At 52.8% G+C, this 26303-nt stretch overlaps 2 protein-coding genes across 7 annotated transcripts in view; one reads left to right on the top strand and one right to left on the bottom strand.

Annotated features, from left to right (window-relative positions):
- Positions 1 to 1068: 1068 nt before the first annotated feature.
- Dffb (DNA fragmentation factor subunit beta) lies at positions 1069 to 15562 on the bottom strand. 5 transcript variants are annotated; one of them, XR_011375559.1, is made up of 8 exons: positions 15138 to 15502; positions 14457 to 14583; positions 12762 to 12950; positions 10953 to 11032; positions 8507 to 8677; positions 7794 to 7894; positions 5558 to 5780; positions 2110 to 2194 (listed from the first exon to the last, which is right to left on the bottom strand). XR_011375559.1 is itself a non-coding variant. In XM_070037181.1 (7 exons), exons 1-7 carry the CDS (start codon positions 15477 to 15479, stop codon positions 1957 to 1959), a joined length of 1248 nt encoding a protein of 415 aa, XP_069893282.1. In that variant the 5' UTR covers positions 15480 to 15562; the 3' UTR covers positions 1069 to 1956. The 5 variants fall into 5 exon arrangements, 3 of the variants coding, with proteins under 3 accessions (XP_069893282.1, XP_069893283.1, XP_069893284.1); XR_011375560.1 differs by lacking the exon at positions 2110 to 2194 and adding an exon at positions 2462 to 2519; XM_070037181.1 differs by lacking the exon at positions 5558 to 5780 and having other exon boundaries at positions 1069 to 2194; positions 15138 to 15562.
- Positions 15563 to 15601: 39 nt separating this feature from the next.
- Cep104 (centrosomal protein 104) overlaps positions 15602 to 26303 on the top strand; it is a 29711-nt gene continuing 19009 nt past the window's right edge. For both annotated transcript variants that reach the window (XM_070037177.1, XM_070037176.1), the window contains exons 1-6: positions 15602 to 15691; positions 20877 to 21003; positions 22593 to 22766; positions 23287 to 23425; positions 24295 to 24357; positions 24641 to 24717. In XM_070037177.1, the coding sequence (XP_069893278.1) occupies positions 20891 to 21003; positions 22593 to 22766; positions 23287 to 23425; positions 24295 to 24357; positions 24641 to 24717 (566 nt within the window). In that variant the 5' untranslated portion in view covers positions 15602 to 15691; positions 20877 to 20890. The remainder of the gene's footprint in view (positions 15692 to 20876; positions 21004 to 22592; positions 22767 to 23286; positions 23426 to 24294; positions 24358 to 24640; positions 24718 to 26303) is intronic.

Raw genomic sequence — 26303 nt, 5'->3', positions numbered from 1 at the left:
CCTGGGTTTGAATCCTCAGCACCACCTAAGCAGAAAAAGAAGCGCTGTGGCTCAAGTGGTAGAGCACTAGCCTTGAGCTGAAGACTGAGGGACAGTGCCCAGACCCAGATTTCAGGCCCCAGGCCCCATGAGTGACAAAGGGCCGGGGGGGGGGGGGGGTTATACACAGCAAAGTGAGTCCTGGAGCCTCTGGGTAGGGGATCTAAGGCAGCTGCTGCTTGGGGTCTTGGTTCAGTGCAAGGGAGCATGAGCAGTCAAAGCTCAATCTGCCCAGGGCAGCTCTCAAGCTGTGGAAACGAGCTCAACAGGCCTCTACTGCTGAGAAAATCACTTTCTCTGTGTGTGCATGCTGGCTGGCTCAGACTCAAGCACATGCCTGTTATCCAACATGGGCATGCCCAAGCTACCCACTCCCATCCCTGTCTGGAGCTTTACCCCTCACCTGTAACCCCTGCTCCGCCCGGCTGAGGCCCCCAGAGCAAATAAAAGGCAAGGTCCCAGCCCAACCAGCCTGCAGCCCTGGCCCAAAGCTCGGTTTTTCTGCACAAGCTTGTGCCTGGATCTCACAAGCCAGGCTCAGGGAGTGGGGAGGAGGGGTGAGACCTTCACAAGGCTCAGTAACGGGAAGCTCCAGTAGAGGGCAGGGCAGAGGCCCTGGTGTGGTGTTTGAGAGGTATGGAAAGGCTGGTCCTGACAAAATCACGTGAAGAGACACAAGTGAGGCAGGGAGGCGGGAACTTTCAAGAGCTCCACCCAGCTGCTGGCTGAGGCGTCAGGAAGCAGGACTCAACCATTGACCTCAGTCAACCATTGACCTCTGCCCTTTTATTTTTTTTTTGGTCGGTCATAGGACCTGAACTCTGGGCCTGGGCTCTGTCCCTCAGCTCTTCAGCTCAAAGCTAGCACTCTACCTCTAGAGCCACAGCGCCACTTCCAGCTTTTTCTGCTTATGTGGTGCTGAGGAATCAAACCCAGGGTCTCATGTATGCAAGGCAAACTACCCGAGCCACCTTCCCGGCTCCCCTACTCTGATTTTTATACCATTCAATGAATGCAAACTTTGACATGTCTGTTTTGGACACTTTATTTTTCTGATTACATAATGAAAATAAAAATCTAAGTATTACAAAATGTATGGCTTTAAAAATACAATGAAATGTTATAACATAATCGTTTCTTTAAAAAATGTTCAAGTATAACACAGTACATGACGTAGGAAATTAGTCGTCGTACTCAGATCCCACCCCTGTCCAGCTCCTTATGTGTCATGCCCCTCACGACTTAAAAAACCAAGGGACTAGGGTTTCTGTGGCAGAGTACCGCCAGCAAGCACACAGCCCTGAGTTCAAACCCAGTACAGGCAGACACAGGCACAGAGCTAGGGCTCAAGCACTACACAGCTCTGTTTCCACACGCAATAGGAAAAACTGGCACACCAATGTGTAAAGCTGCTACAGCTTTGCTTTATAAGCATGTATTTGGTTGAACCATGAAATTAAATATATCCAACCCATTTTTTAGCTATAAAAACAGGATTTCGCATGGCTCAACACAATGCCACAATCAGCTATTCCCACTGAGAGATCTAGAACATTTCTGCCATGATGCTATTCTAAGCAATCTAGCAGTGGAGCAGGGAGCAGCAGAGAATTGAGGCCCTCATGCCACTCAGCAAGCTCAGCCCGGCGCTCAGGGATGTGGAGGTCCTTCACAGGGGCACGCAGCACAGCTGTATCGGGGAGAAGGCCCCTGAGTTCTAGACCACTGCCCTGACCACCGGGAGTGCACCCCAGAGCTGCCCTTGGACGTTGGGCTGTCAGAGGACGTGGGAAACAGACTGAGAAATGTACTGATTGCCCCTGAAGGGAAGATTTCTTAAGTTTTCCCCAGGAACTACTGAAGTGATGAGATGGCCTGTCACAGGTCTGCACAGCCCCGCACACGGCAGGCCGGCCCTCACCGGCGTTTCCGGGCTGGCCGCCGCCGCCTCCTGGGCCCAGTCCCAGCTCTGTAGATCCTGCTGTGGTCACACTGGAGTTTGTGGATGGTTTTCTTGTGGCAGGCGATGTGTACTAATTTCAGGTTCTCCAAGGTGAAGAGCAGGCCATAGAAGTACTCCCAGTCCACCTCCCGTCCGCCCCGCTCCTGGAGTGCTTCAGCCAGCGTGGGCACAACGGTGCGCTTCTTCTCTATCCTGCAAAGCCCGGGTGGAGACCATCCCTCTGCGGTCACGGTGCCACTGCCCTGGGGCGCTCTGACCGGCCACAGGGACTGGGCACGCCTCCTCTGAGCCCAGAGAGTCGCATGGTAAGGCCTCACTACAGAAGGCCCACTGCAGAAGGTTTAAGAGTTCTACAGGAACCACAGCTGGAAACATCCCAGAAGAGCCAGGTGGCAGTAAAACGGGAGTCGCTGAGCCTCTGGCAGAGCTAAGACGCTATCTTCATCGTCACAGGACCTCTGAGCAGAGCCCATGCAAGCCACATTCACCTTGCATGTTAAACCCTGATCTGTGGGCACTGTTTAAATGTGGAAAATACAGGGGAAAAACATTCATCCCCAGCCAGGCACCGGTGGCTCACGCCTATAACCTGAGCTGCTCAGGAGGCTGAGATCTGAAGATGGTGGCTCAAAACCAGCCTGGGCAGGAAAGTCCATGAGACTCTTCCCTCTAATTAAACACCAAAAAGCCAGAAGTGGAGTGCGGTTCAAATGGTAGAGAGCTAGCTTTGCGCAAACAACTCAGGGACAGCACCCAGACCCTAAATTCAAGCCCCAGCACTGACAACAAACAAAAAGTATATTGCCTTCCTTCACAATTACCCATTATCTACAATGTGGCTTGTGGTTATCTCTTTTCATCTATATGTAGATGTACACAGTAACATGGACGCTTTAAGAACAGAGCTTTTACTAGTAAAGCTGAAGTCCCCGCTCTCTAAGTCATGCCTCCGTTGGCTTCCTAGGGGCATTATGGCAAAGGCTCTGACCTTACTACTTCTGTGTGTGATTCTGCTTGCAGACAGAGTGTTTCACTGTTTCAAACACCTCAGGGACCAAGAAGTGGCACGTGTGTGGGCTGCAGAGCAGCCCAGGCAGCAGGAGGCCCGCAGCAGGGCTGGACAGGGCCCGGGGAAGCACTGGAGAAGGGGACCTGGACCAGGGCTTGGAGGAGAAAGAAGGGAAGCCTCATCATATCAACCATCAGTGCCCCTTTCAGGAGGCATGAGATGCCGGCCCTCCTCTTGCCTTCCTGCCGGCCTGCCTGCTCTCCTCCTGCCTGCCTGCCTGCCTGCCTGACTCTGCTGCTTTTCTGGACCACCCAGGGCTGGGTCCTTGGTCCCCTGCAGTCCTACATCCACAGGAGCTGGGCCATGCACCTCCCACAGCTTGGCTGCAATCCAAAGGCAGGCCCAGTGTGCAGCACTGCGCCCCTAGCTGTGTCCTCTTTGCTGGTGTCACATGCCACACCTGAGCTCAGGGAGGGGCACTCTGCGTGTGGTTCTTGAGACTGAGTTGTCCTCAGTCCTTTGTCAAACTTTATCTTGAGGCAAGGTCTTGCTAAGTTGCCAAAACTGGCCTCAAACTAGAAATCCCCCCATGTGCCAGGGCTGAGACAGCCACTGTCATCACACCTAGTTCCTGCCAGGCCTGCGTCCTGCACAGGCACCAGCTCCAAATCAACAGCACTGATGTGACACAGGAACAGCTGGGCCCGCTTCAGAACCTCAAAACAAGGCATCCATTGGGAATAGATTATAAGACCACTGCATGGAGACATCAGGAGGTGAGCACTGACAGAACCACTTCCAACACCTGCCACAAGACCCTCACCTCCAATACCAGCCACAGGATCCTCACCTCCTACACCAGCCACGGGACCCTCGCCTCCAACCAGCCACAGAGCCCTCACCTCCAACACCACCCACGGAGCCCTCACCTCCAACACCACCCACAGGACCCTCACCTCCTACACAACCACAGGATCCTCACCTCCTACACCAGCCATGGGACCCACGCCTCTAACACCAGCCACAGAGCCCTCACCTCCAACACCAGCCACAGGACCCTCACCTCCTATACCAGACACGGGACCCTTACCTCCAACACCAGACACGGGACCCTCACCTCCAACACCAGCCACAGAGCCCTTACCTCCTACACAACCACAGGACCCTAACCTCTCACAGGGTTTCTGGGTCCCTGAGACCCTCAAGCTCAATGAGGAATAGAAGACCACTGCCTGTGAAACAGGCCACACAGAGCTCTACTTTTGTGTGGCGCAGCCTCAAAGCTAGCCCAGGGAGGAGCACCAGGGCAAAGTCCAGCTGTGGAGCCCGTCCTCCCTCCCTGGGCAGACAGGGATACCACACAAGCACACAATGCCACTAGGCAGGCCAAGCCTCCGTGACCACAGGCCTCATCCTTCTATACAAAGTATGAACTTCGTGAGGCTGGCCAGTCACACTGTCTGACCCAAGGCCCACACCTAAGTCACACCGTCCTGTACAGTGACCCATGCCCCTGCACACCCAGCAGGGCACTGCAAGGGCTTTGTGGTCACCTCCAGGGGTCAGGTGCCTGCTAGACCCTTGAGCCGCCACACAACCATGCAGACACAAGCACAACCATGTAGATGCCCTTTAAATGTACTTAAAAGGGATGATTAAAGATAAAAAAGAAATGAAAATAATGGAAAGCAAATTAGCCTAACTTGTTTCAAAGTGTTAGGGCCTGAAGCTTGCCCGGCAGGTACTCTGCGTCCCAGGGCCTCTCTTGCTTTTTCAGGTAGTCCCGAGATTGTGCTCAGGGCCAAACCCTTACACCTCCAGCACAGCTGGGACCACCAGCACACACACCACAACACTCAGCTTGCCAATGACTGAGGGGGGGTGCTGCTAACTTCTGCCAGGGCTGGCCTTGAAAATCAGACTTATAGGAGGCAACAATGCTTGATAAGAAATGTACTCATTATCTCGCCCATGTAATTATAACCCCTCTGTACGGTATTTTCACAATAAAAAAAAAAGAGAAAAAAAATCTGATAAATGTACTCTTCCAATGACATGTAAACTACACCTAAATGAAGCTATTAAAATAGTAACATCAAAAAAAAAATCAGACTTATTTTGAAAAGACTGCTAAAAGCCCTTCTGAATAGGAAATAACACCGGATAGAGCACACATACTAAAGCCAGACAACTGCCAAGTGCACAGAGAGTGCTGGCTCTCTGCTGCCACAATAAAATGTATGTGAAGGAAATGGAGGCTTGGCCTAGGTGGTAGAGCACCAGCCAGTAAGTGAAAGCCATCAGATACCAAGGTCTGAGTCCTGGTCTCAAACCAAAACGAAGTGTGTGTATAGGTGAGGGGAGGCCCAAACACCTCAAGTCCAAGGTGAAGGTGCAGCATGGTCTGTTGGTCAGGTCAGCCCGCCTTCTGGTTTGTGGGTGGCCAGCTTGCTATGGTATCCCAAAGTGGGAGAGACTCCTTCCCCTTCCCCCATTGTAAGGACATCAGTCCTGCTGGATCTGCCCCTCACCTCGTGACCACATACCTTCATTACCTCCCAAGGGATCTCTCCAAGTACATCATACTGGGAAACAGACTCAGTGTGAAACTGGGGACACAGCTCAGTCCATGCAGCAAGTCAACCAGAAGAGGGCAGCAGCACAGAGCGAAAAGGTGGAGGGGCATGGCACAGGAGAGCAAGACTAGGCCAGCCACGCCTATGAGGGCCTGGAGGAGCTTCATAGCGACTCTCCAACCCCAAAGAAAACCTGCCACAGAGCAGAACAGAAGCCCGTCAGAACAGAAATGAAGACCCAGGCCTACATGTGCATCACTTTCCAAGAAAAAAAAAATCTGAAACTACCACTAAAAAGACAGAACTCAGAAAGCCAACAGGAGCAGATACCAAAGGGCAGTGGGGGAGGAGGATAAAAAGGCCAAAGCGGTCCAGAGCAGACGGGGCAGCGACCACCCTTCACCTGCCCTCCAAAGGAAATGAGACACAGGAAGCGCTGGGAGTAGAGAAGTAGGTGACGCTGTGGAGATGAAGCATAAGCATTCTGTGCAGGACAACAGCCTTAAGAAACCAGGGCAGATCAACAGCAAGCACAGAGACCAGAACAACTGACACGTGAAAAGAAAACTCAGAGTAGAACATGCAACAAAGTAGTCAACAGATATTTACTGAATGGCTACCGTGGTCAGATGCAGAACTAAGAGACCCAGTGATTTAATATTCCAGGGCAAAATCAAAGTCTCAGACAAGAGACAGAAGGCCATGACTAACAAAAAAATCACATGCTGGCACCCTTGGCTGTAACCCTGCCCTGTGGCAGGGAGGCAGAGATCCAGAGGACTGTAAGATGAAGCCCACCTAGGCAGAAAAGCCTAAGATCTCAGCTCCAAATATAAATCACAAAAAACTAGGCTGGAAGTATCCCTGGGGTGCTAATGTTTATGAAGTTTCCCTCTAAAAGTTGGGTCTCTTAGGGTCTTTGACGTCGATTGCAGAGCAAGAATTTCTGGACAAGTCATAATGGTACGAAAACGTGGCAGAGCTTTATTGACTGAGTAAGCAAGTAGGCAAGCAGACAGACAGGCAAGCAGAAGGGCAGAGGCCCACTCTAACACAGTATGGGTGGTCTCAAAGGGAGAGACACAGAACTCTTTGACATCAGGGACTTCTATGATAAAGGCAGGGTCTGACTTAAAGTTACGCAGAGAAGTGTTTATCTTTACTACTTGGGTTCAGGGTTTCTGAGACCAACCTGTACTTTATATATAGGACCACCATGTTTGGGCATCCCTTCTAGGAAAGAATACATTCTGCCATGTATTTTAAGTCTGGTATTTATCCTCGAGATCAAGATCCTGCCACAGATGTTTATCCTTTGGTAATCAGCACTCTGTGCTGGGAGAAGCCATTTTTCCAAGTATTTGCTTCTCCAGAACACATGTTGTTTTTACCAGGTCCTTTCTCAGTTTTCTAAGCACATGTGTTCTTGGGGCCAGCAGACAAGGTCAGATGGATAAAGCTACTCTTGCTTTTTTTTCTCCTTATGCTAATACTGCATCTTATGAAGTAGCACAGGGTTAAAACAAAGACAACGGGGCTCCTGTATTTCTAAGTACAGTGTTTCTGCCTTATTTTCACTAGTCTGCCCTGCCTCATTTTCTCCTAAAACAACTTTGGTCCCTCAATCTTAAGCAAGTTGATGAGTGAAGATCATTCTCCTGTATTCGCTTTACTCTGTTTTTGCATTCCTGCCTTTCCCTAATCTATCCTGCCTCAGAAGTGTTCTCTGAGTGGGGAGTGCCAACCCAGCCATTAAACCCTGAGTTCAAAACAAAAACCCCAACAGCAAAGACCACACTGCCCAAGGACTCTCTACCCTGTGCTAGCTCAGCAGGAGCTCACAGCTGGCTGAGAGCATCCTCCTGCAGCATGCCCCCGACACGCCACAACTGCCAGAGCTTCCCTTCCCGGCTCTTCCGCTCCACCAAGTGCCCATAGCCGCTGACAGCCCAGCCCTGGGCAGCCAGGGGCCCAACCCTGAGCTCTGAGCTAAGAGGAACAGGTCAGCACCAAGCACTGGACAGCAGCAGAAGAGCATCTGTCCAGCCATCCCTTCCCCATGCATAATACCTAGGGCTTCCAGCCAGAACCACACAGGCAGCACCAACGGCTACCAGTGAGACAGTCACACACCCTCAGTAAGGACAGGCCTGGAGCACTGCTCTTCCAGTGTGTGAACCTGAAATCCAGGCCCATGCGCACTTACACGTGATCCAGATTCCATGTGCTGAAGAGGACTCGACTCTCCCTGCTGCCATAGGGGTTGATGGAGTGCTTGGAGGTGCAGCCATCCAGGTCGAAAGGGCCCTGAAAGGACAGAGGTCAGGAAGGACATCGAGGCCCTCACTGCTCACTGCCACCCACAGACAGGCTTACTGGGTGGCAGGTCCCATGGGGGTAGTCCCTTGAGCCATGCATGGTGGGCGCACCTGTAATCCCAGCAGGGAGGAGGTAGAGTCAAAAGGAGCAGAGCTCAAAACAGCCAGACTGGGCTATGTTAAGAGACCCTATTCAAAACAAAATAGTCATATGCTGTTTGAGAGATTACATATTTTTCAGTCTCTGGAATTGCTCCCCTTTCCCCATTCACTACCCTGGCTTTGTATTCCCCCATCCAGGGGACAGGCAGGCTGCTGTCACTATCCCAGAGATGGGACTAGCCTCGCCTAGCGTGTCCTTACTGGGGAAACCCACCGGCTCCTGTCCGTGCTCCCGAGACCACACCACCGGCCTCCTATCTGCTCCTGTTAGTGCTCCCACGGCCCTGTGATCACACCACCGGCCTCACCTCTGTGCCCACTTTGAATGTGAGACCCAAACCTTCTTCTAGACCAATATCTGAATATCCTCCCAGCCACACCCCACGAGGGCAGTGCTCATCCACCTGGGTGACCCCAGGATAAAGGGTCTTCGGCTCACCTGGCAGGAGAACCAGCCCTCTGGTGTGCAGAGTCGGACTCCAGCCGGGGCTTTGCGGTCGAAGTAGCTGCCATGGTACCGCAGATCTTTAAGCTTCTGGCCCATGGCATCCAGGATCCGCCTGTACTCCTCTTGTGCTTCTCCACCCAGCACCGAGGCGTAAGCGCTCACCTGGAGGGGCCAAGGGCACTGCTGAGCCTGGGAAATGCCCCGAAGCCTACAACTGCCTCCTATGCAAGGCCCTCAGGGACTCTGTCCCTCTAGCTAGGGATCCAGACTCTGCCTAAGTAGTCAGGTGGTCTGAAGGTCTGGCATGGCTCACCTATACCATCCTGAGAAACCTCTAGGGCCCCTGAGTAATAATGCTGCACATTAGGCTGGAAAGGATTAAGAGATCAAGCTGAGCATGGAGGTGCATGCCTGTAATCCCAGCACTAGAGAGGCAGAGGCAGGAGGGTCAAGAGTTCAAGGCTGGCCTAGCGTACATAGCAAGTCTCTCTCTCAAAAAAAAAGATTGATTTTACACAATCAGCTGTCACAGCTGCTTCCCCATGCTCAGGCAAGCAGGGGTGAGGGGAGGAGCCCATGTACCCGAGGGAGAGTGCTGGTGCCGGTCAGTAACCCACAGTCAGCTAGCTAACCCAGGACACAGGCAGGCCTTGTGCCTACAGTCAGCTAGGCTAGGAAAACACTGGGACACAGGCAGTCCATGTGCCTACAGTCAGCTAGGCTAGGAAAACACTGGGACACAGGCAGTCCATGTGCCCAGAGTCAGCTAGGTTAGGAAAACACTGGGACACAGGCAGCCACAGAACCTCATGATGGAGAAACACAAGAGACAGTAGAACATTCACAGTTGTGCCACACTTTTGAATGTCATGAACCTAGCCATGTGTGGAGAGCTGTAGGGACAGGACAGGCCCTTCTGGGGAGACATCTCTGTAGCCGCTCACAGCTAATGCAGGAGGAACCCAGAGGCGGCCAGCAGCCAGCAGTGAAAAGCAGAACTGCTCTACCTCTGCAGAGAGAAAAGGTCTGCGAGCAAAGACTGGCCATGAGAGGAAGGGCTGTGGCTCTAGCTGCCTGGCCCTCCGGCTCACAGGTGACTCATCACAGCAAGCATGTCCAGTCTCCCCTGACATCTGCCACCAGAAAGAAACCCGGAAGGCCAGGACCACAGTGCCAGTCTCCCGCACAGCACCTCACCACACTGAAGCACAGGTGAGGACACTGAACAGGTACCTCCCCTCCCCAGCAGAGCGACGGGCAGGTGGGCAGACACAGGACGCCAGCACAGGATCAACACAAGTTGTGAACCAGATCTGAAGAACACCCCAGTGAGACATGGCTGAGAGCCCAGGAGGCCCTGGGGAGGCAGCAATGCTGCAGGCCAAGCAGCCAGGCAGGGCTCTGCACCAGGAACCGCTGCACAGAGCAGCACAGCACAGCAAGTCTTGCTTCCACAGGAACTAATGTTTTGCCCAAGCTTCAAAGCAGGGGTGTAAGACAAGGAACAGGACAGCCTCCGAATCTCTTCCAACCACACCACAAGGATGACACGTCAATGAAAGGCAGAGGGACAGAGCCCACCAGCTCTGTCAATGCCTGGGCTCCAGCTGGCAGATGTGCCTAAGGGGACAGGAAGCCCCGCCGATACAAGCTGCTGCCCCAGAGCCACCTCTGTCCTGCCTAGGGGATCAGAGGAGGCCGAATGGAGATAGGTGAAGGGGGTGCAAGGCCTCACGGCCAGGACCTCCCTGGTGACAGACACCTCACCCTCAGACACAGGCCTGCCTCTCCCGCCAGAGACCCACCCTCCACTCTGCACTTGTAGGAAGCCCAGGCATCACGCATGGAGCGTGACAGAGGTCGTCAGGGCAGCAGGTCTTGATGGTGAAGAACAGCTGTGCTGGGGTTTCCAGTCTGCCCCACACGAGCCTGCTGGTGACTTGCTACTCAAGAGCCAGTGCTCAGGGCCAAGAGGAATCTCCACAAAGCACCAGCAGCAAAGCAGCCCTCAACCCTGGGCCCCTCTGAGGACCACATTGTGCCCCACAGATAAAAATGAGCAAAAGCTGAAGAAGAGGCCACAGTCCATCTGTGAAGGCATCAGTCAGAGAGAATGGAGGAGAAAGAGAATGAGGAGCCTCCGTACTTGGGGTTGGCTCACATCACAACGGGTTGCCAGTCGGCAGACAAAGACATTCACAGGCTGGGGCACCTCTGTAGTGACGAAATGCGCAGGCCAGGGCTCACAGCCAGTCAGGACGCAGCCCGGATTCTGGTGCTGCTGAGGCAGCGGTCAGAGGCCGTCTCTCGCTGCCCTCTGCAGGCTTCGGTCAGCGGCCACACAGGCACACAGCAGTAGAGGGGTGGCAGCTCACCAAATGCCACCCATCCTGGGCCCAGAGCCCACGCAGAAGACCTGGCCACGGTATGAGCTTACCTCTCTCAAGTAGCCCCGGATCCGGCTCTCACAGCTGTGCCTCAGGTAGCCACACTTATTCCTGAATCGGGATTCCAAGCCTACAAGGGATGAAGATGCCATGAGCCCACGGGGTAGCCTGGGTGGGGATGGGGAGGACATGGGGGCCAGACTACTGCATCTGGAGGAACACCTGAAGCGGCATGCAGGGTCTGTGTGGGTTTTGCTTTGGAGCACCTCAAATACTCCTGGCTTCTCCCCCAGCTTCCGTTCCCAGGAGGGCTACAGCCTCCCACATCCTCACCAACTCTCAGAGGCTGAGTGATAAAGTGTGCTCTATGCAGGCAGTGGAGCAGGCCCCCCACAAGGAAGAACATCCTGACAGGACATGGCCGAACCTGAGGACAGCTTGCTGCATGACAAGCCTTCACCAAGGGACAAAAACTGCATGACTCCACTCATAAGGGAAATAAGGGGCGGGAGCCAGACAGCGTGGCTCCCACCCATGAGCCTGGCTGCTCAGGAGGTTGGGATCTGAATCCGTGTTCAAAGTCAGTCCAGGCAGACAAATCCAGGAACCTCTTATTTCTAACAGACTCAGTGGCCCCGGGCTATGTACCTGTACACCTACAAGCTCAGTGCAAACTCAGTCCCCCAAGGAGATTCTGCTAACCAGACTGTAAATCTACTATGTAGGTACATTTTTTTTTGTCACTTTCTGAAAGCCGCATAACAACTATTTATATAGCAACCATAGTTTATTTGGATCATTAACAATACAGAGACACATGAGGTCGCCTGAGCACCACCACAATCTATACGGGACTCACCTAAACCTGTGGACTTTGGTATTCTGAGGGGGCCTGGACCAATTCTATACAGATACCGAGACAATGTTCTTAGAAATGGCTAAGGTGGTTGGACAGAGTGGATCATGGCAGTAATCCCATCTACTCCAAAGACAGAGCATGGGAGGATCCAGGTTTGAAGCCAGCCTAGGCAAAAAGTTAGCAAGACCCCATCTCAATAAGCCACACATGGCAGTAAACCTCCGCAAGACCAGCTTCAGGAGACACTAAGTAGGCAGTCTGCAGTACAAGGCTCACCTGGCTGAAAACTAAGACCTTACCTACAAAATAACTGAAGCAAGGGTGGCCTGGCAGTAGTGTTCCCACATGACTCAAGTGGTAGAGCACCTGCCTAGCAAGTGGGAGGCCCCGAGTTCAAACCCCACTACTGTTGTAAAGAAACTCAGTCATGAGAGACAGAGAAGCCACTTCTTCAGAGGTCAAATTATGACTCTTTATTGGAGAGCCGGGGACTGCAGGTAGATTCCTGTCTCAAAGTCCAGCAGCCCCAAATACAGCTAGCACAAAGCTTATATAAGCCGAAACAACATAAGGTGTATGCAATTAAACCTTAAAAAAAGTGTTATAAATAAGCAAAGCAAACCAGATGAGGACACTTAAGCCTAGTAGAAAAGCAAACCATCTAGGGAAACCATCAGGGGAAATCAAGGGCCAATTATTAGGGGAAGCATAGACTCAGTCTCCTTCACCACCACCAGAAAAGATTAAAATGTGAATCTGGTGTTACCTACATTACCACAGCTTTTTAAACAATCATGAAAGTACCAAGGCCAGCCAGAGGCACCAGGCGACCCCCACCCTCAAGTCCTTTCTGGCTCAGGCCCTGCGGCCCAGGCTGTCAGTGAGCACCTGTCCTGACCTCCAGCCAGCCCAGCTGAGAAGCGGAGGGGACCTGATGCGGATGCCGTTTCTCCAGGGCCACCGCTGAGGTAGGCCCCCCCTGCCCACTCCCACCACGCACCTTCAAACCAGGGGGGGTCCTGTTCCCGGGTCTCGGCAGCGATGTTCTGGCTGGCATTGTGCAGCAGGTCAGCCAGGAGCTTCTGCCGCAGAGGAGCCTGCTCATCGGCCAGCAGCTGCCGGGCTGCCTGGATGACTGCTGAGTGTGGCTCTTGAAAGACGCTGAGGAAGCGGCCGAGGTCACTCACATCTGCCGCCAGCAGGAAACAAACAGAACTTTGGTCAGGAACAGAGGTTCCCCACCCAGCCCGCAGGACTACAAGACTCAGACACTCCACGCCACCAGCCCTCTTCCTGGCCTGCCACCTCTAGCCATGTGACCCCAAGTCTGCTGCTCAGGCCTCCTCCAGTCAGGGAAGGTGCCCTAGAGAACACCAGCACCACCCAGGCACACCTGCCCCACCCTCGGCTTTTCCACCCCCCCTTGAGGCCTCCCACCCCCTTCCCCCTCTCCTGGGAGCCACTCCACACCTCGAACAGTAGTGCAATCTCCCAGCAAGCACTCAATATCCAGTGAAACCAGGGCCCTAAGGACCTCAAAAGCAGTAGCAAAAAAAACCCTACAAGGCTATAATGGGGCGGTGTCAGGGGGCTCAGGTGGGAGAGCCTCACCTGCCTGCAGCGCTGGTTCCATGAATGGCACCGAGCAATCCACACGCTGCAAGGCTGTCCACTTCCTGGTATTGAAGCTGAACTACAATTATGTCAGGTGATAACTTGTGCGTTCCAGCTATCTTGGCAACATCCCACAAACCTATCACCATTTTTAAATCTTTAGAAAACAAATATACTGAGTTAGGAATATGGCTCAGTGGTAGAGCGCTTGCCTAGCATGCATGAAGCCCTGGGTTTGATTCCTCAGCACCACATAAGCAGAAAAAGCAGTAAGTGGCACTGTGGCACAGAGAAGCTCAAGGACAGAGCCCAGGTCCTGAGTTCAAGGCCCAGGACTGGAGGGGGGGGGAGAGAGAGAAGAGAGAAGAGAGAGAGGGGGGGGGAAACAGATGCACCCAGGAAAGGATTAGTGGCCTCAGGGAGGGAGGATGATAGAAGACAGAGGCAGCAATGGAGATGGAGAGAGCAGCTGGTCCTGCTCTGTCCAAACACCACCTCGCACAAGGAAAGGAAACATCCATCCTCTGTCGGCATTTTGGTCCAGATCCACCTCCACAGGGTCAGCCCAGGTGCCTTGTGGTGACTTGCTTCTCAGAGGCCCACCAAGAACAAGGGCTTGTAACCCACTCAGAAGGCACACCAGCCCATGCCTGTGGCTATGCAGAACTCCACCCTTCAGCTCCCCCTCCGCCCTTCATCAGATGACTTCCCCATCTCTGAGCTCCCAGTCCTTCCTGCTGCCCAGATCCACCTCCTGCAGCGATGCCCCCTTTGCACAAGAGCCCAATGCCCTCCCAGAGGAGGGCACACGAGGTGCAGAACTTGCTGTCCAGCTGCTTCTGAACGATTTCTCATCGGGCCTCCAGCACAGACGCCCTTAAAGAACCACCTGCCAAAGCCAGCACCCAGGATGACAGCCACCTGCGTTACCGCGCGGAGAGCCTGTTCTGCCCAAGGCAGCCGGGCGCTCCCTGTCCTTGTCAGTAACATGACCGGGGGCTTCCTCTCAGCCTCCGCGGGCTGCGGCTCCAGCCCGCGGGCCTCCACACCGCGGCCTCCTCGCCAAAGGCTCTGCACTTACAGCCCTGCCAAGTCTGGCCGGCGGTGAGCAGCAGGAGCTCGGCGTCGTCGGGGATGCCGGGGAAGTAGTCTTCGGTCACCTCCGTGCCGTCCTCGTACAGGCACAGGCGGGAGCCGGGCACCGGGACCTGGGGAGGACGGGGGGGGGGGGGGGGACGCTGGACTCCACCGCTGTCTGCGGAGGGGCGCAGGCCTCTGCCCGGGGCGGCGGCGACTGCGGCGCGCGGCTCGGAGAAGGGGGCGAGTGCGGGCCGGGCCGCAGAGCCGCACGCGCGCCTCGGCAGGAACCCCACCCCGAGCCCGGGGTGCGGAGGGCGCGGGCGGTGGCGGGGGAGCCCCGCGGCCTCGCGCCCGGACGCGGCCCCAGCGCCCGCCCGCTCCCGGAGCCCCGCGGCCTCGCGCCCGGACGCCGCCCCGCCGCCCGCCGCCCGCCCGCTCCCGGAGCCCCGCGGCCCCGCGCCCAGACGCCGCCCCAGCGCCCGCCGCCCGCCCGCTCCCGGAGCCCCGCGGCCTCGCGCCCGGACGCCGCCCCGCCGCCCGCCCGCTCCCGGAGCCCCGCGGCCCCGCGCCCACACGCCGCCCCAGCGCCCGCCGCCCGCCCGCTCCCGGAGCCCCGCGGCCCCGCGCCCAGACGCCGCCCCAGCGCCCGCCGCCCGCCCGCTCCCGGAGCCCCGCGACCGACCTGGAAGCGGAGGCAGCCCTTGCGCAGCAGTTCCTCGTAGCTCCGCGCCGCCACGCCGAACTTCCGCGAGCTGTGCAGGGCCCGGATCCGGACGGCCTTGGGCTGACGGAGCACCGCGCACATGGCGGCGCGGCGGCGGCAGGCGCTGCACCGAGCGCCGGGCCGACCGGGACCTGAACCCGCGCGGCCCGAACACACTCCCCGTGCGCAGGCGCAGCTCGGAACGCCCGCTAACCTTGCGCAGGCGCAGCTCGGGAGGGCGGAGCTGCGCGCGTGCGCAGGTACGGGCGTGGAGGCGCGTAGGCGCGCAGGCGCAGAGGCCCGGGCCGGCCCGGTTGTCATGAGAGCACGGCCGCGGCCCGGGCGGTGGGCGGAGGTGGCCCGGGCTGCTCCTCGGCTGCCACCGCCGCCGCGGCGGCCTCGGGGTGCGGGCGGCCCGGGGCGGCGGCGGAGGCGTCCCCTGAGCCCGAGAGGGCGGAGGTCATCGGAGGGCTGCCCGCCCGCCGCGCTCCTGCAGCGCCCGCACTTCCGCCGGAGTCGTCGGTGCTGAGCAGGTACCCGAGGGGCGGCGGGCGTCTGCGTTCCGCGGCGATCGGGAGATTGGCGGGCCCGCCGGGGCCTCCCGCGGCCCGGCCCGGCGGCCCTGCGGGGCCCGGCGCTGCCCGCCCCGGCCGCCCCGCCCTGCCCCGCCCCGCCCCGCCCAGCGGCCTCCTCCGCCGGGCGCCGCTGCCCGGCGTTGGATGCGGTGCCCAGCCTCCTGCCCTGCAGCGCACGCCTCGCTGACGGGGACCAGCTTCCAGAACCCTGTGGAAGACTCCACTCTGACTTGGTTTTTCTTTGAGGTTACTCTGAAGCCTTCCCGTCGGTTAAGATTGCCTTACCCCGCCCCCCCCCCCCATCGCTATTTAATACTGACACTTGTTTCTTTAACTGGAAACAGTTTTAGTTCCGTGACGGTGTAACAAAATCTCTGGAAGTTGCTACTGTGGCGTTTTAGTTCAGCTTAGTCTGGTGCGAGAACCAAGCATGGCCAGGGAGAAGAGTGATGGCACTTCGGGGGGAGCTTGGATCCCGATGCCCTGGGGAAGGCCAGCTGGCAGGATGCCCTCATCACACTCTAGAGCCCTGCAAGTGTCCCGTGTGATACTGATGTGTGTGAAGAGCACGCCCAGGGACGGAAGGCCCTTGGGGATGCTTTTCAGATGTCAGTACCACACTGGAGCCCGGGGCTGGTGGCTCCCACCTGTCATCCTGGCTGCTCAGGAGGCTGAGCTCTGAGGATCTCAGTTCCAAGCCACCTGGACAGGAAAGTCCAGAAGACTTCTTATCTCCAGTTAAGTAGCAAAAAGCTGGAAGTGGACCTGTGGCTCAACTGTTAGAAGCCAGCCTTGAGCAAAAAAGCTGGACAGCACTCAGGTCCCAGTACTCACACTCACACACACATCCGTGGTGGCCAGTCATCCTCGCAGGTCTTCAGGGTGAATACTTTGGAATTTATTGGGGGCAGCTGCAGAGACACATCTGTATTTGGACGTAAATGTCCAGTGTAACCAATATTTTGATTGGTACGTGAACCTAGTTGCCTGAGAACAAAAGCCATTGCCATGGTAGGCAGAGTTTGACAAGACACTGCCTTTAAAAGGTGATCCAAGGAATGAGAACTTCTGTGTGCAAGGATGCTACCTGTGAGCTTGAGGTTCAGTTTGGCTGAGCATTGGAATTGAAGACAAGAAGGGCTCGGAGAAGGTAGAAGGACTGTATCTAGTACAGCCTGGCACACCACATGGCTTTGGATGGTAAGGGTGGGTGTGGCCAAGTGGGGGGAGGTCAGCTCCAGGCTCCTAGCCCCAGTGACCTTGCAGATCAGGGAAAGCTGTGCCGTTCCTGGGGTGCAGACGTCACTGGGGGTAGCCAAGGCCTTATGTCACTCAACATTGGCTTTGGACTTGCTTTTTGTTTATCTTCTGGGTTTGTTTAGCTGAGTTTTCCTCTACTGTACTGCCACACCACATACACTTGGTTGAAACTTCTGGAATCGGCCGAGCTGGTCCGTCGCACTGTACTTTGCATAGATATAATTTTGCTTGTTGTTCTGTTTTAAATGCTTTTTTACTCTTACATTTCAAGAAACATTAGCAAGTTCCAGCCAGTCATTGGTTTATGGAAGTGCTCCTCCTCAGGGTCCCTGTGAGCTGGAGAAAGATGGCGCTTATGCACTGGGCATGTTAAAACGAGCCAGGCTTCATCCGACCTCCGAAAGAGGATTCTAATTACGAGTGTGTTTTATCTCAGAGACATTTCTAATGGATTCTTTTTAATCTTCTGACTTAGCAACAGGTGGTTTGGGTTTTATTCCTCTGACTTAGTGACAGGTGGTTTGGTCTTGCTTTCTATGTGATTTAACCTTGCTCCAATGGCTTGCTCAGCAGGGCTTTCATTGGCTGGTAACTGAAAAATAACAGGGAGTCTGGGAGTGGTGCAGGCCATCAGAGGCCTCACAAGTGGCCCCCGCCTATCAGTACCACTGCCCTCAGCCGGAGGGGAGCCTCTGCCACAGATGGTCCCGGCAGCCCCTTCTTCTGCATAGCCCTGACACAGAATCATCTGGGCCACAAACGTGTATTCCCATGAGAGCCTCTTACTGGGCAGGGGCATGCTATTTGTGCTCTGATCCAGCCCAGGAGCATACCCCATGTATGTCAGGGCCTGAGAAGATGGGCAGGCCAGACGCCCAACGAGTGACCAGAGGAAAGTCAGCGTGTGGTGCTGTTTGCAGCAAGGACAGCGTGGTGCCAGGCCACAGAAGTAGATGTCCCTGCCTGTCCTCCACATGCCGATGTCCAGCTGCAGTCAGAGTCGGTCTCCATAAGGTCACAACACGGAAAACTGACTCAGGGTGTTCTTTTCCCACTTTCTACATTCTGGCATTTTTGTTGCAGTGAATTCTTCCTTGTGTGAGGAGAGTTTGGAGGGAGGAGAGTCTTTAATTAGCAACCACTAATTGTACTAGGGCATTTCATCATGATGTTTCTGTACATGCCAACTGTACTTGGATCAAACTCACTTCATCTGCACTTCACCTCTTTAAAATTTTCTTTAAGTTTTTTATGTTCTGTTCTCACGCATGTATAGAAACTACTTCAACCATACGTATCCCCATTACTCGCCTTTCACTCCCCCCCTCCTGCAGACACTCCCCCAGAAGACCCTGTTTTGCCTTCTTGTCACTCTTTTGTTATTGTTGTCCAAGACTGAGACTCAGATTCCCTATCTGACACTTGCTTTCCCTTATTGGGTGGTGCTCTACCACTTGAGCCACTCCAACCCCCCGTCACTCTGAAGAACTAGATTCCACACATGAGAGAGAGCAGGCAATATTGGTCTAACTGTACAGAGGACATCATTTCATTCTTTTGTATAGCTGAATAGCACTCCATTGTGTACATTTACCACATTTCCTTTATCCCTTCATCAGTTGGTGGGCACCTGGGCTCACTCAGTATTTTGCCTGCTAAGAATAAACATGGTGGTAGGGTGATTCGCCTTCCTTTGGATTTATACCAGGAGTGGTGCAACTGGATCATATCTTAGCTCTGTTTCTAGTTTTCTCAGGAACCTCTACACTGATTTCCACAGTGGTTAGTTTACATTCCCACTCACAGTGCAGAAGGCCCTCCCCTACCCAGACTTTGCTTGTTTTCTTGGTGGTGGCCAGTCGGACTGGGGTGAGAGGGAATTTCAGTGCTGTTTTGCTTTGTATTTCCTTTATGGCTGACAGGGAACATTTCTTCAGGTGTTTATTTGTGCTTCTTTTGAGAACTGCCTGTTCATTTGCCCAGTTGAATTTCTTCCCCTGTTCATGTTTAGCTAGCCACCAAAGATTTTTTTCCTAGTCTATAGGTTTTCTTTTGGTTCCAGGGATTGTTGCCTTTGCTGTACAGAAGCTTCTTAATTTGATGTAGTCTCGTTTTCCAGTTCTTATTCTTATTTCCTGAGGAATTGGGGTTCTGGTCCGAAAAATGATATATGTACTTTCAAGAATGCTCCCTATGTTTGCCTTGAGAAGTTTCACCCTTTCTTTTTTTTTAAGTACTGATATGACATGACTTATTTTTTGTTTTTGTTGTTATTATAAACGTGATGTACAGAGGGGTTACAGTTTCATAAGTCACGTAATAATTACATTTGTGTTGGGACAGTGTCACCCCTTCCCTCACTCTTCCCCAGTTTTTCCCTCCCATCCCCACTCACAAGTTGTATAGTTCAGGGCTGGGAAGGTGGCTCAGTGGTAGAGCGCTTGCCTTGCATGCTCAAGGCCCTGGGTTCGATTCCTCAGCACCACATAAGCAAAAAGAAAAAAGCCGGAAGTGGCACTGTGGCTCAAGTGGTAGAGCGCTAGCCTTGAGCTGAAGAGCTGAGGGACAGCGCCCAGGCCCAGAGTTCAGGCCCCACGACCGGACCAAAAAAAAAAAACAAGTTGTATAGTTCACTTTCAAGGTAGTGTCTGGTGAGGAAGTTTCAGCTTTTTTTGTCTTACATTCAGATCTTTGATCTATTTGGAGTTCATTTTTGTACAAGGTGAGAACTATCAACACTCTTCTCAGTCTCCCATCTGTGGATATACTTCTACCAACACTGTGTTTTCCTAGTGGGTTGTTGTTACCAGTCCTAAGGCTTGATTTCAGGGCCTGGGCTCTGTCCTGCACTTCTTTTGCACACGACTAGCTACCACTTGAGCCACAGCTCCACTTCCAGCTTTTTTAGTAGGTTATTGGAGGTAAGAGTCTCACTGACTTTCCTGCCAAGGCTGGCTTCAGACGGCAAGCCTCAGACCTCAGCCTCGAGTAGCTAGTGTTCCAGGTGTCAGCCACCAATGCCCACCTCCTAGTAGTATTTTAAATACATCCTCAGCCAGTCGTCCAGTCCCTGCAGTCATCAAGTTTGCACTTGGTGAACCTGTCATTTTCATATAGCAATCACTGTTACCCTAGTGATCAATTCTTGTTATACTAGTGATCAATCACTGTTACACTTGTGGCTGAGTTCCCCCACCCCTCCTGTCATTGGCTACTAGTTTACACACTGGCTCTATTACTTTCCTAACTAATGCAGAAAAACTTGCTGTTTGTAACCTAGCAAAAAAAAAAACTTGGTTTTTGCCATCACAAAGTATCACAAACTGGTACTGGAAGGCTGAAGTCCAGGTGCCAGCCGGGCCTCCCTCGCTGCGGGCTCTAGGGGAGGCTTACAGAAGCCCCTGGCATTCCTCTTGGCTCCAGTTTCTGCCTTTTGTTTGGTTGGTTTTTGTTTTCTGGAGATTAAACCTAGAGCCTCACACATGCCAGTCAAGTGTCTTCCCTCTGAACTGCGCCCTTCCTCTTCCCCTTCTTAGAAGTCTGACGCCAGCCACATTGGAACGGGCCCACCCTCAGCACTTCATTTTCACTGGATCACACCTGCAAGGGCCCTGTTTTCAAATACGTTCACATTCACATGTGCCACAGTAGGGACTGAACATCTTTGGGGACATGAGTCAGTTCACAGCCCAAGCCAAACTTTGAACAGATACTTTGGAAAATCAAGGTACATTCTACCTTAAGTAGAACTATATTTATGAAAAGTGATGGAAAATTCTGAAGTCTTTGTGAACTTCTGTGTACATTAGGCATGCATGAACTAGCACTTTCAACATTAGGTTAGCGAATTCCTTTAAAGAAAGTGCCCCTTGCTCTTATACAGCCCAGGTGTGCAGAATGCCCCACAAGATTGGATTCGTAGTGGTCAGCTCTTCTGGACATGAAGACGGCTTCAGTGCCCGGGAACTAATGATCCACGCACCCACCGTCAGTGGATGGAGGTCACCAAGGTAAAGCTGGAGTGGGGGGAAGGGGAGGCAGGGAGACCGTGTCATGTGACTTCCTTTCACCTGACTCTGCTGTTGCTGTAATTTGGATGCCATAAGCCACAGGATTGTCAAATTGTGCTTCCGTGTTACACATCCCAATGGCTTTTTGTTTTCCAAGAAAGTCTGATGATCCTATTTCCCTTATAAGATGAGCCCACATTCTGGAAACGGTACAAGAACAGGAGAGGGTGTGTGCCTGTAATCCCAGCTCTCTGGAGGCATGCCTGCAGACACGCATCTTAGTCCACAGTGATAGCCTGGGTTGTGAAGCAAGACCCAGTCTCAGTAAGGCCAAAAGCTAATATAATAGCCCACTGGTAGAGCTCTTTGCCTCCCACATGCAAGGTTCTGGGTTCAAACCCAGCACATAAAGGTCACCCTGCAGCCCTTCTGTTCACCAGAGGTCAGTGCTGGCTACATTTCCTCAGTGACTGTGTGCCACTGGAAGGTTCTTACAGAGAACACACAGACCATTTTTTGATGATGTTTGTAAATAACAAAATAGCCCTGACATGGCACTCTGGTGCATTGACACAGCCTCCTGAAGGGTACATCATACTCTCAGAGGAAGGTCAGGGCTGTTGATGAGGGTCTCCTTCCCTATGGCCACACCCCTCACAGGAAGACAAGTCAACCAGCGCCCTGGGACAAGCTGTGATGCCCTGTCCCGGGGCCCAGAGTGCTTGTCACTGGCTGGGAGAGATGCAGAGGGGCTTTGTGGGGGTGGGCAAGTCCCTGCTGTGCTGTCCTCAGGACCGCAGACTCAGAGAGCCCAGAACCAGAGAACAAGGGAAAAACCTACAACTCGCACCTCTACGTGTCAGTCACAGTGACATGGGTGAGGCCTTTCCTGACTGCCCTGTCCCACGCACGGTGCCTCTCCTCTCCCATCCCCTCAGCACGGTCCTCCCGAGGCCACACTGCATGGGCGTGTTCACCAGTGTCCCGTGACTGCTGTGCTGTTCCAGCCTGCACACAATCAGTGCGTACCGTGGGGCGTTCCTCCATGGGTAGGGCCCCCACGTGCCTCGGTGCGTACCGTGGGGCGTTCCTGCATGGGTAGGGCCCCACGTGCCTCGGTGCATACCGTGGGGCGTTCCTCTGTGGGTAGGGCCCCACGTGCCTCGGTGCGTACCGTGGGCCGTTCCTCTGTGGGTAGAGGCCCACATGCTGGAGCCTAGGTTCCCCCAGCCCAAGCATGCACAGCAGGTGGTCCCAAAATGCTAGCCCAGCACTGGAAGCAGGTGCTTTCCAGGTTCCTTGGCCTGTCTGTGTGCACTGGTCCAGGCTCCTAAGACTGACCCACTCGTGCCAATAATACCTTCAGGTTCCCCTCCAACATCTGTCTCGTTGCCAAAAGCAAGGTTTGTGCCAGGCAGCTGCGGGTCCAGGCCTCAGCTGTACCTCTGAAAAGCATAAGAGATGGGAGCCGACTGCCATCATCTCCTGGGGACCCTCTGCCCCCTGCTCTGGATGCCGCTACCCACGCTTGGCGGCCGGAAGCTGTTGGCTTCTCTCAGGAAAACAAGGATGTGTGCGTTGGCTTACAGATTCTGCCAGTTCCCACAAGAAATTGTTCTTCAGATGGTGGAGAGATGTCGAATACGAAAACTGCAGTTACTAGCCCACCAGTACATGATCGCCAGTAAGATCGAGTTCTACATTAGTGAAAGCTTGCCGGAATATTTTGCGCCATACCAAGCAGAGCGATTTCGCAGACTTGGGTAAGAATAGAATTTAAAATGTACACACTGTTGATGGTTAATGTGACCACATCTCCCTCGGGGCTCCCGTCCTGGTCCTCTTTGCCATTCCTAGCATGGCGCCATCTGTCTGGCGCAAAGGAGGCCCTGTCACATCTGCTAATTCTAGCGTTCAACTGCTTTGCAAGTAGAGAGCTTTTCTCAAGAATATGAATTAGGCATGGTGGCACAAGTCTATAATCCCAGTTACTTGGAAGGCAGAGATAGGAGGATTGCAAACCGACTCCAGCCCAGGCAGAAGTCTGTAAGACCCCACCTGAGAAACTGAAAGAAAAAAGAAGCTGTGGCCTGGCTCAAGTGGTAGAGTGCTTGCTAATCAAGTGTGTAGCCCTGAGTCCAAATCCCACTCCCATAACAAGACCATAGACTAGAATTTGACTTGGGAGGCAGTTCCCAGGCTTTTATTTAAACTCGTCAGGTACAGTGGGAAAAGCTGCATTTTTGTCTTCAACCTATTCTTCCTCTGTGTTTTTTGTTTTAGCTATGTCTCTCTCTGTGACAATGAAAAGACTGGTTGCAAAGCCCGGGAACTGAAGTCTGTTTATGTGGATGCAGTAGGGCAGTTTCTCAAGCTGATTTTTCACGAAAACCATGTCAACAAATACAACATATATAATCAGGTGAGACAAATGCCCTACGCTTGTGACTCTGCGCCCTCCTTTCACAGAGTTATGGGTTGGGTGTTTTCTCTTACGTGCATGTTAAGACTTGACTACAAAGAGAAGGTTTGGGGTAACCGCTGCTCCTGGGTTCAGCCAGGCTGTCTCCCTGAGTATGGAGCTGTGCATGGAAAAGCAGGACACCGGACTTCAGAGAGCTTAAGAGCCATACTTCCAGCTGTTTTAACATCCTTTGAATCAAGCCTGGGGAACATCCAGCCTCGGGCCATGCAAGGCTGTAGAAATCACTTGATCCAGGATGGGCCAGGCATGTGCTTCTGTGCAGCTGCCCGAATGTATGGCCGTGAATGAAGTTACAAATACACAAATAGTCTGTGGCAGAAAAAGGGTTCCTCTCCCCCGCTCCAACTGGCTAGAATAGCCAATTGGTTCAACGCAAGACTGTTACTTAAAATTACATAATTTTCATGTGTGTGCCGGTCCTGGGGCTTGAACTCAGGACCTGAGCACTGCCCCTTAGCTTTTGTGCTCAAGGCTAGTATTCTACCACAGCTCTACTTCCAACTTTTTTAATTGGCAATCAGATTATCACAGACTTCCCTGTCCAGGCTGCCCTGAACCACAATCCTCAGATCTCAGCCTCCTGAGTAGCTAGGATAGCAGGCATGAGCCAGCAGCGCCCAGCACATAATTCATTTTGAAACTAATAATTCTGTATACTATCATAACACTACAGTTGATGCATTTTGATATATATATATATATATATATATATATATGTATGATCCCTGTGGTAATACTGTTGCTCACAGTTATAAGGCTTGAGACATCTCAGACATTACATTTTGTTGATTTTACCTCTTTCTTAGGTTGCTTTGGTTGCGATAAATATCATTGGAGACCCTGCAGATTTTGGTGACAAGAATAATATTGTAAGTTTGGGAGTCTCATTCCAAGTCATTTATTTTCATCACAAAAAATATCATTAAAACCATTAAGAGGATATTTTTTAAAAAATCTTTGTAAAACTGACTAGTGAATAACTATCAGATTATTTTAGCAACTATAATTTGTCTTCTACTCAAGAATTTTAACTATCCCTCTAACAGACCAGGACCACTGAACCTTGCTAAAACTTTCTAGCAATAGTTGTAGTTACACTTCCATGTTGTCCCTTGTTTGCTTAGATTCTAAGCAGATATTTTGCTCTTATAGACCTCTAGAGAGAAGCTAATTGACCATTATCTTGGGCACAACCCTGAGGACCCAGCCCTAGAAGGAACTTACGCTGGGTAAGAACCCTCCCCTACTTCCACAAGAAACCTTCACGACCATCATCAGAATCACCAGTGTCAAGTCATTTCCGAGGTGTGGATTGAGGGCAACTGGAGTCATGTAGGCATCTGGAGCCGATAAGCACCTGATCGGAATGTCTTGCCAAGTTGTAAAGACAAAGGCAGCTGTGATAATTTGCCAATCTGCACCTTTGCCTTTAGAGACTTCCTCAGTTCTAGCCTTGAGATGTCATCCTCCCTCAGGTACAGGCGGATGAAAGCATCAGCTGTCCTCGGGCCCAGGCAGATTCAGCTAGACAAGATCATTGTATGGCTACTTTAAAGCTACATGCATGTCATATAAGTTCTTAAAAATTACATTTTTCTCCACCTCTTTCCCATTATGTTATTTTTCATGTATAATTTTCATGAATACACTTCTACTGCGTGTGTGTGTGTGTGTGTGTGTGTGTGTGTGTGATTAATCGAAGTAAGAGTCTCACAGACTTTCCTGCCTGAGCTGGCTTCAAATTAGGATCCTCAGATCTCAGCCTCCTGAGTAGCTAGGATAACAGGCATGAGCTACCAATGCCCTGCTACAACCTCTTTTAATCTTATTTTTTGCAGTGTTATGTATCCCTGGCAGTAAAGAGTTGGGAAACTTAGAGAGCCAGATGGCTTCATCCCTCCTCACCCACTCCTGAGTACATCCTTAGGACACACAGGCTGAGCTCAAAGTCACTGCTGCCAATGAGAGAAGGGACATGCTGTTTGTTATGGCACAGGCCCCTATCCCAGGATGGCCTTGCCCGCACTGACGGCAGTCTCCTGTCCTGTCCTGGTGCCTACCTACCCCAGGAAGGGCAGTGAGAGGTTTGTGAGGAGCTGGCGTAAGCTGGAGCACTGGACTTTAGAACCCACTGTCGCCTCTGGGATTCCACAGTGCCCCTACTGCCATCGTCCTTGCAATTCTGACTGCAGAACTGTGGAACACTGTTTTGTTACTTCTGTTGATTTGGTAGAATGTATGTGATTGCGCGCATGTGTGTGTACAGGTATGGGCATGTGCATGCACTGGTACTGGAAGCTTGAACTCAGGACCTTTGCTCTCACTTGGCTTTTTTTGCTACTGATGCTCTACCACTTGAGCCACACCTCTGAGTTTGGCTTTTTGCTGCTTAATTGGAGATGAGAGTCTCATAGATTTTTCCTTCTTGGTTAGTTTTGAACCTTGATCTCAGATTTCAGCCTTCTGAGTAACTAGGATTACAAGCCTGAACCACCAGCACCTTGTGTGTCCAAACAAATTTTTCATGGCATTTCTTTTATTATAATTTGCCTATATGTAGTGATATCCAGGTCACAGATGCAACCAGGCACACACCATGCTGTTAGGGCACTGGCCACGGAGACTCTCCTGGTCCTCGGTGGAGTCTCGGCTGAGTGGTTGGACCTATATTGTTGCCTCAGAAGGAAGATGGCTGTTGCCCTGTTGTGGAAACTTCAAAGAATGAAGCATTACTTAATCAGAAGGAAGATATGCAGATAATGAAAAAGATTGTGTATATTCAGGGGCCAGTGGCTCACACCTGTCATCCTAGCTA

This window comes from Dipodomys merriami, unplaced genomic scaffold, assembly GCF_024711535.1.
Source record: "Dipodomys merriami isolate MVZ:Mamm:240054 unplaced genomic scaffold, mDipMer1.0.p SCAF_28, whole genome shotgun sequence".
Classification (NCBI taxonomy): domain Eukaryota; kingdom Metazoa; phylum Chordata; class Mammalia; order Rodentia; family Heteromyidae; genus Dipodomys; species Dipodomys merriami.
The sequence above is the reverse complement of the archived record's forward strand: the minus strand, read 5'-3'. Positions and strand labels throughout refer to the sequence as shown.

Coding starts and splice junctions, on each gene's coding strand:
- Dffb (XM_070037181.1), bottom strand. CDS start 15,479: ATGACAACCGGGCCGGCCCGGGCCTCTGCGCCTGCGCGCCTACGCGCC. Junction 14,584..15,137: donor AGGGCTGCCTCCGCTTCCAG/GTCGGTCGCGGG, acceptor CGTCCTCCCCAG/GTCCCGGTGCCCGGCTCCCG. Junction 2,195..7,793: donor ACATGGAATCTGGATCACGT/GTAAGTGCGCAT, acceptor CGGGCTTTGCAG/GATAGAGAAGAAGCGCACCG.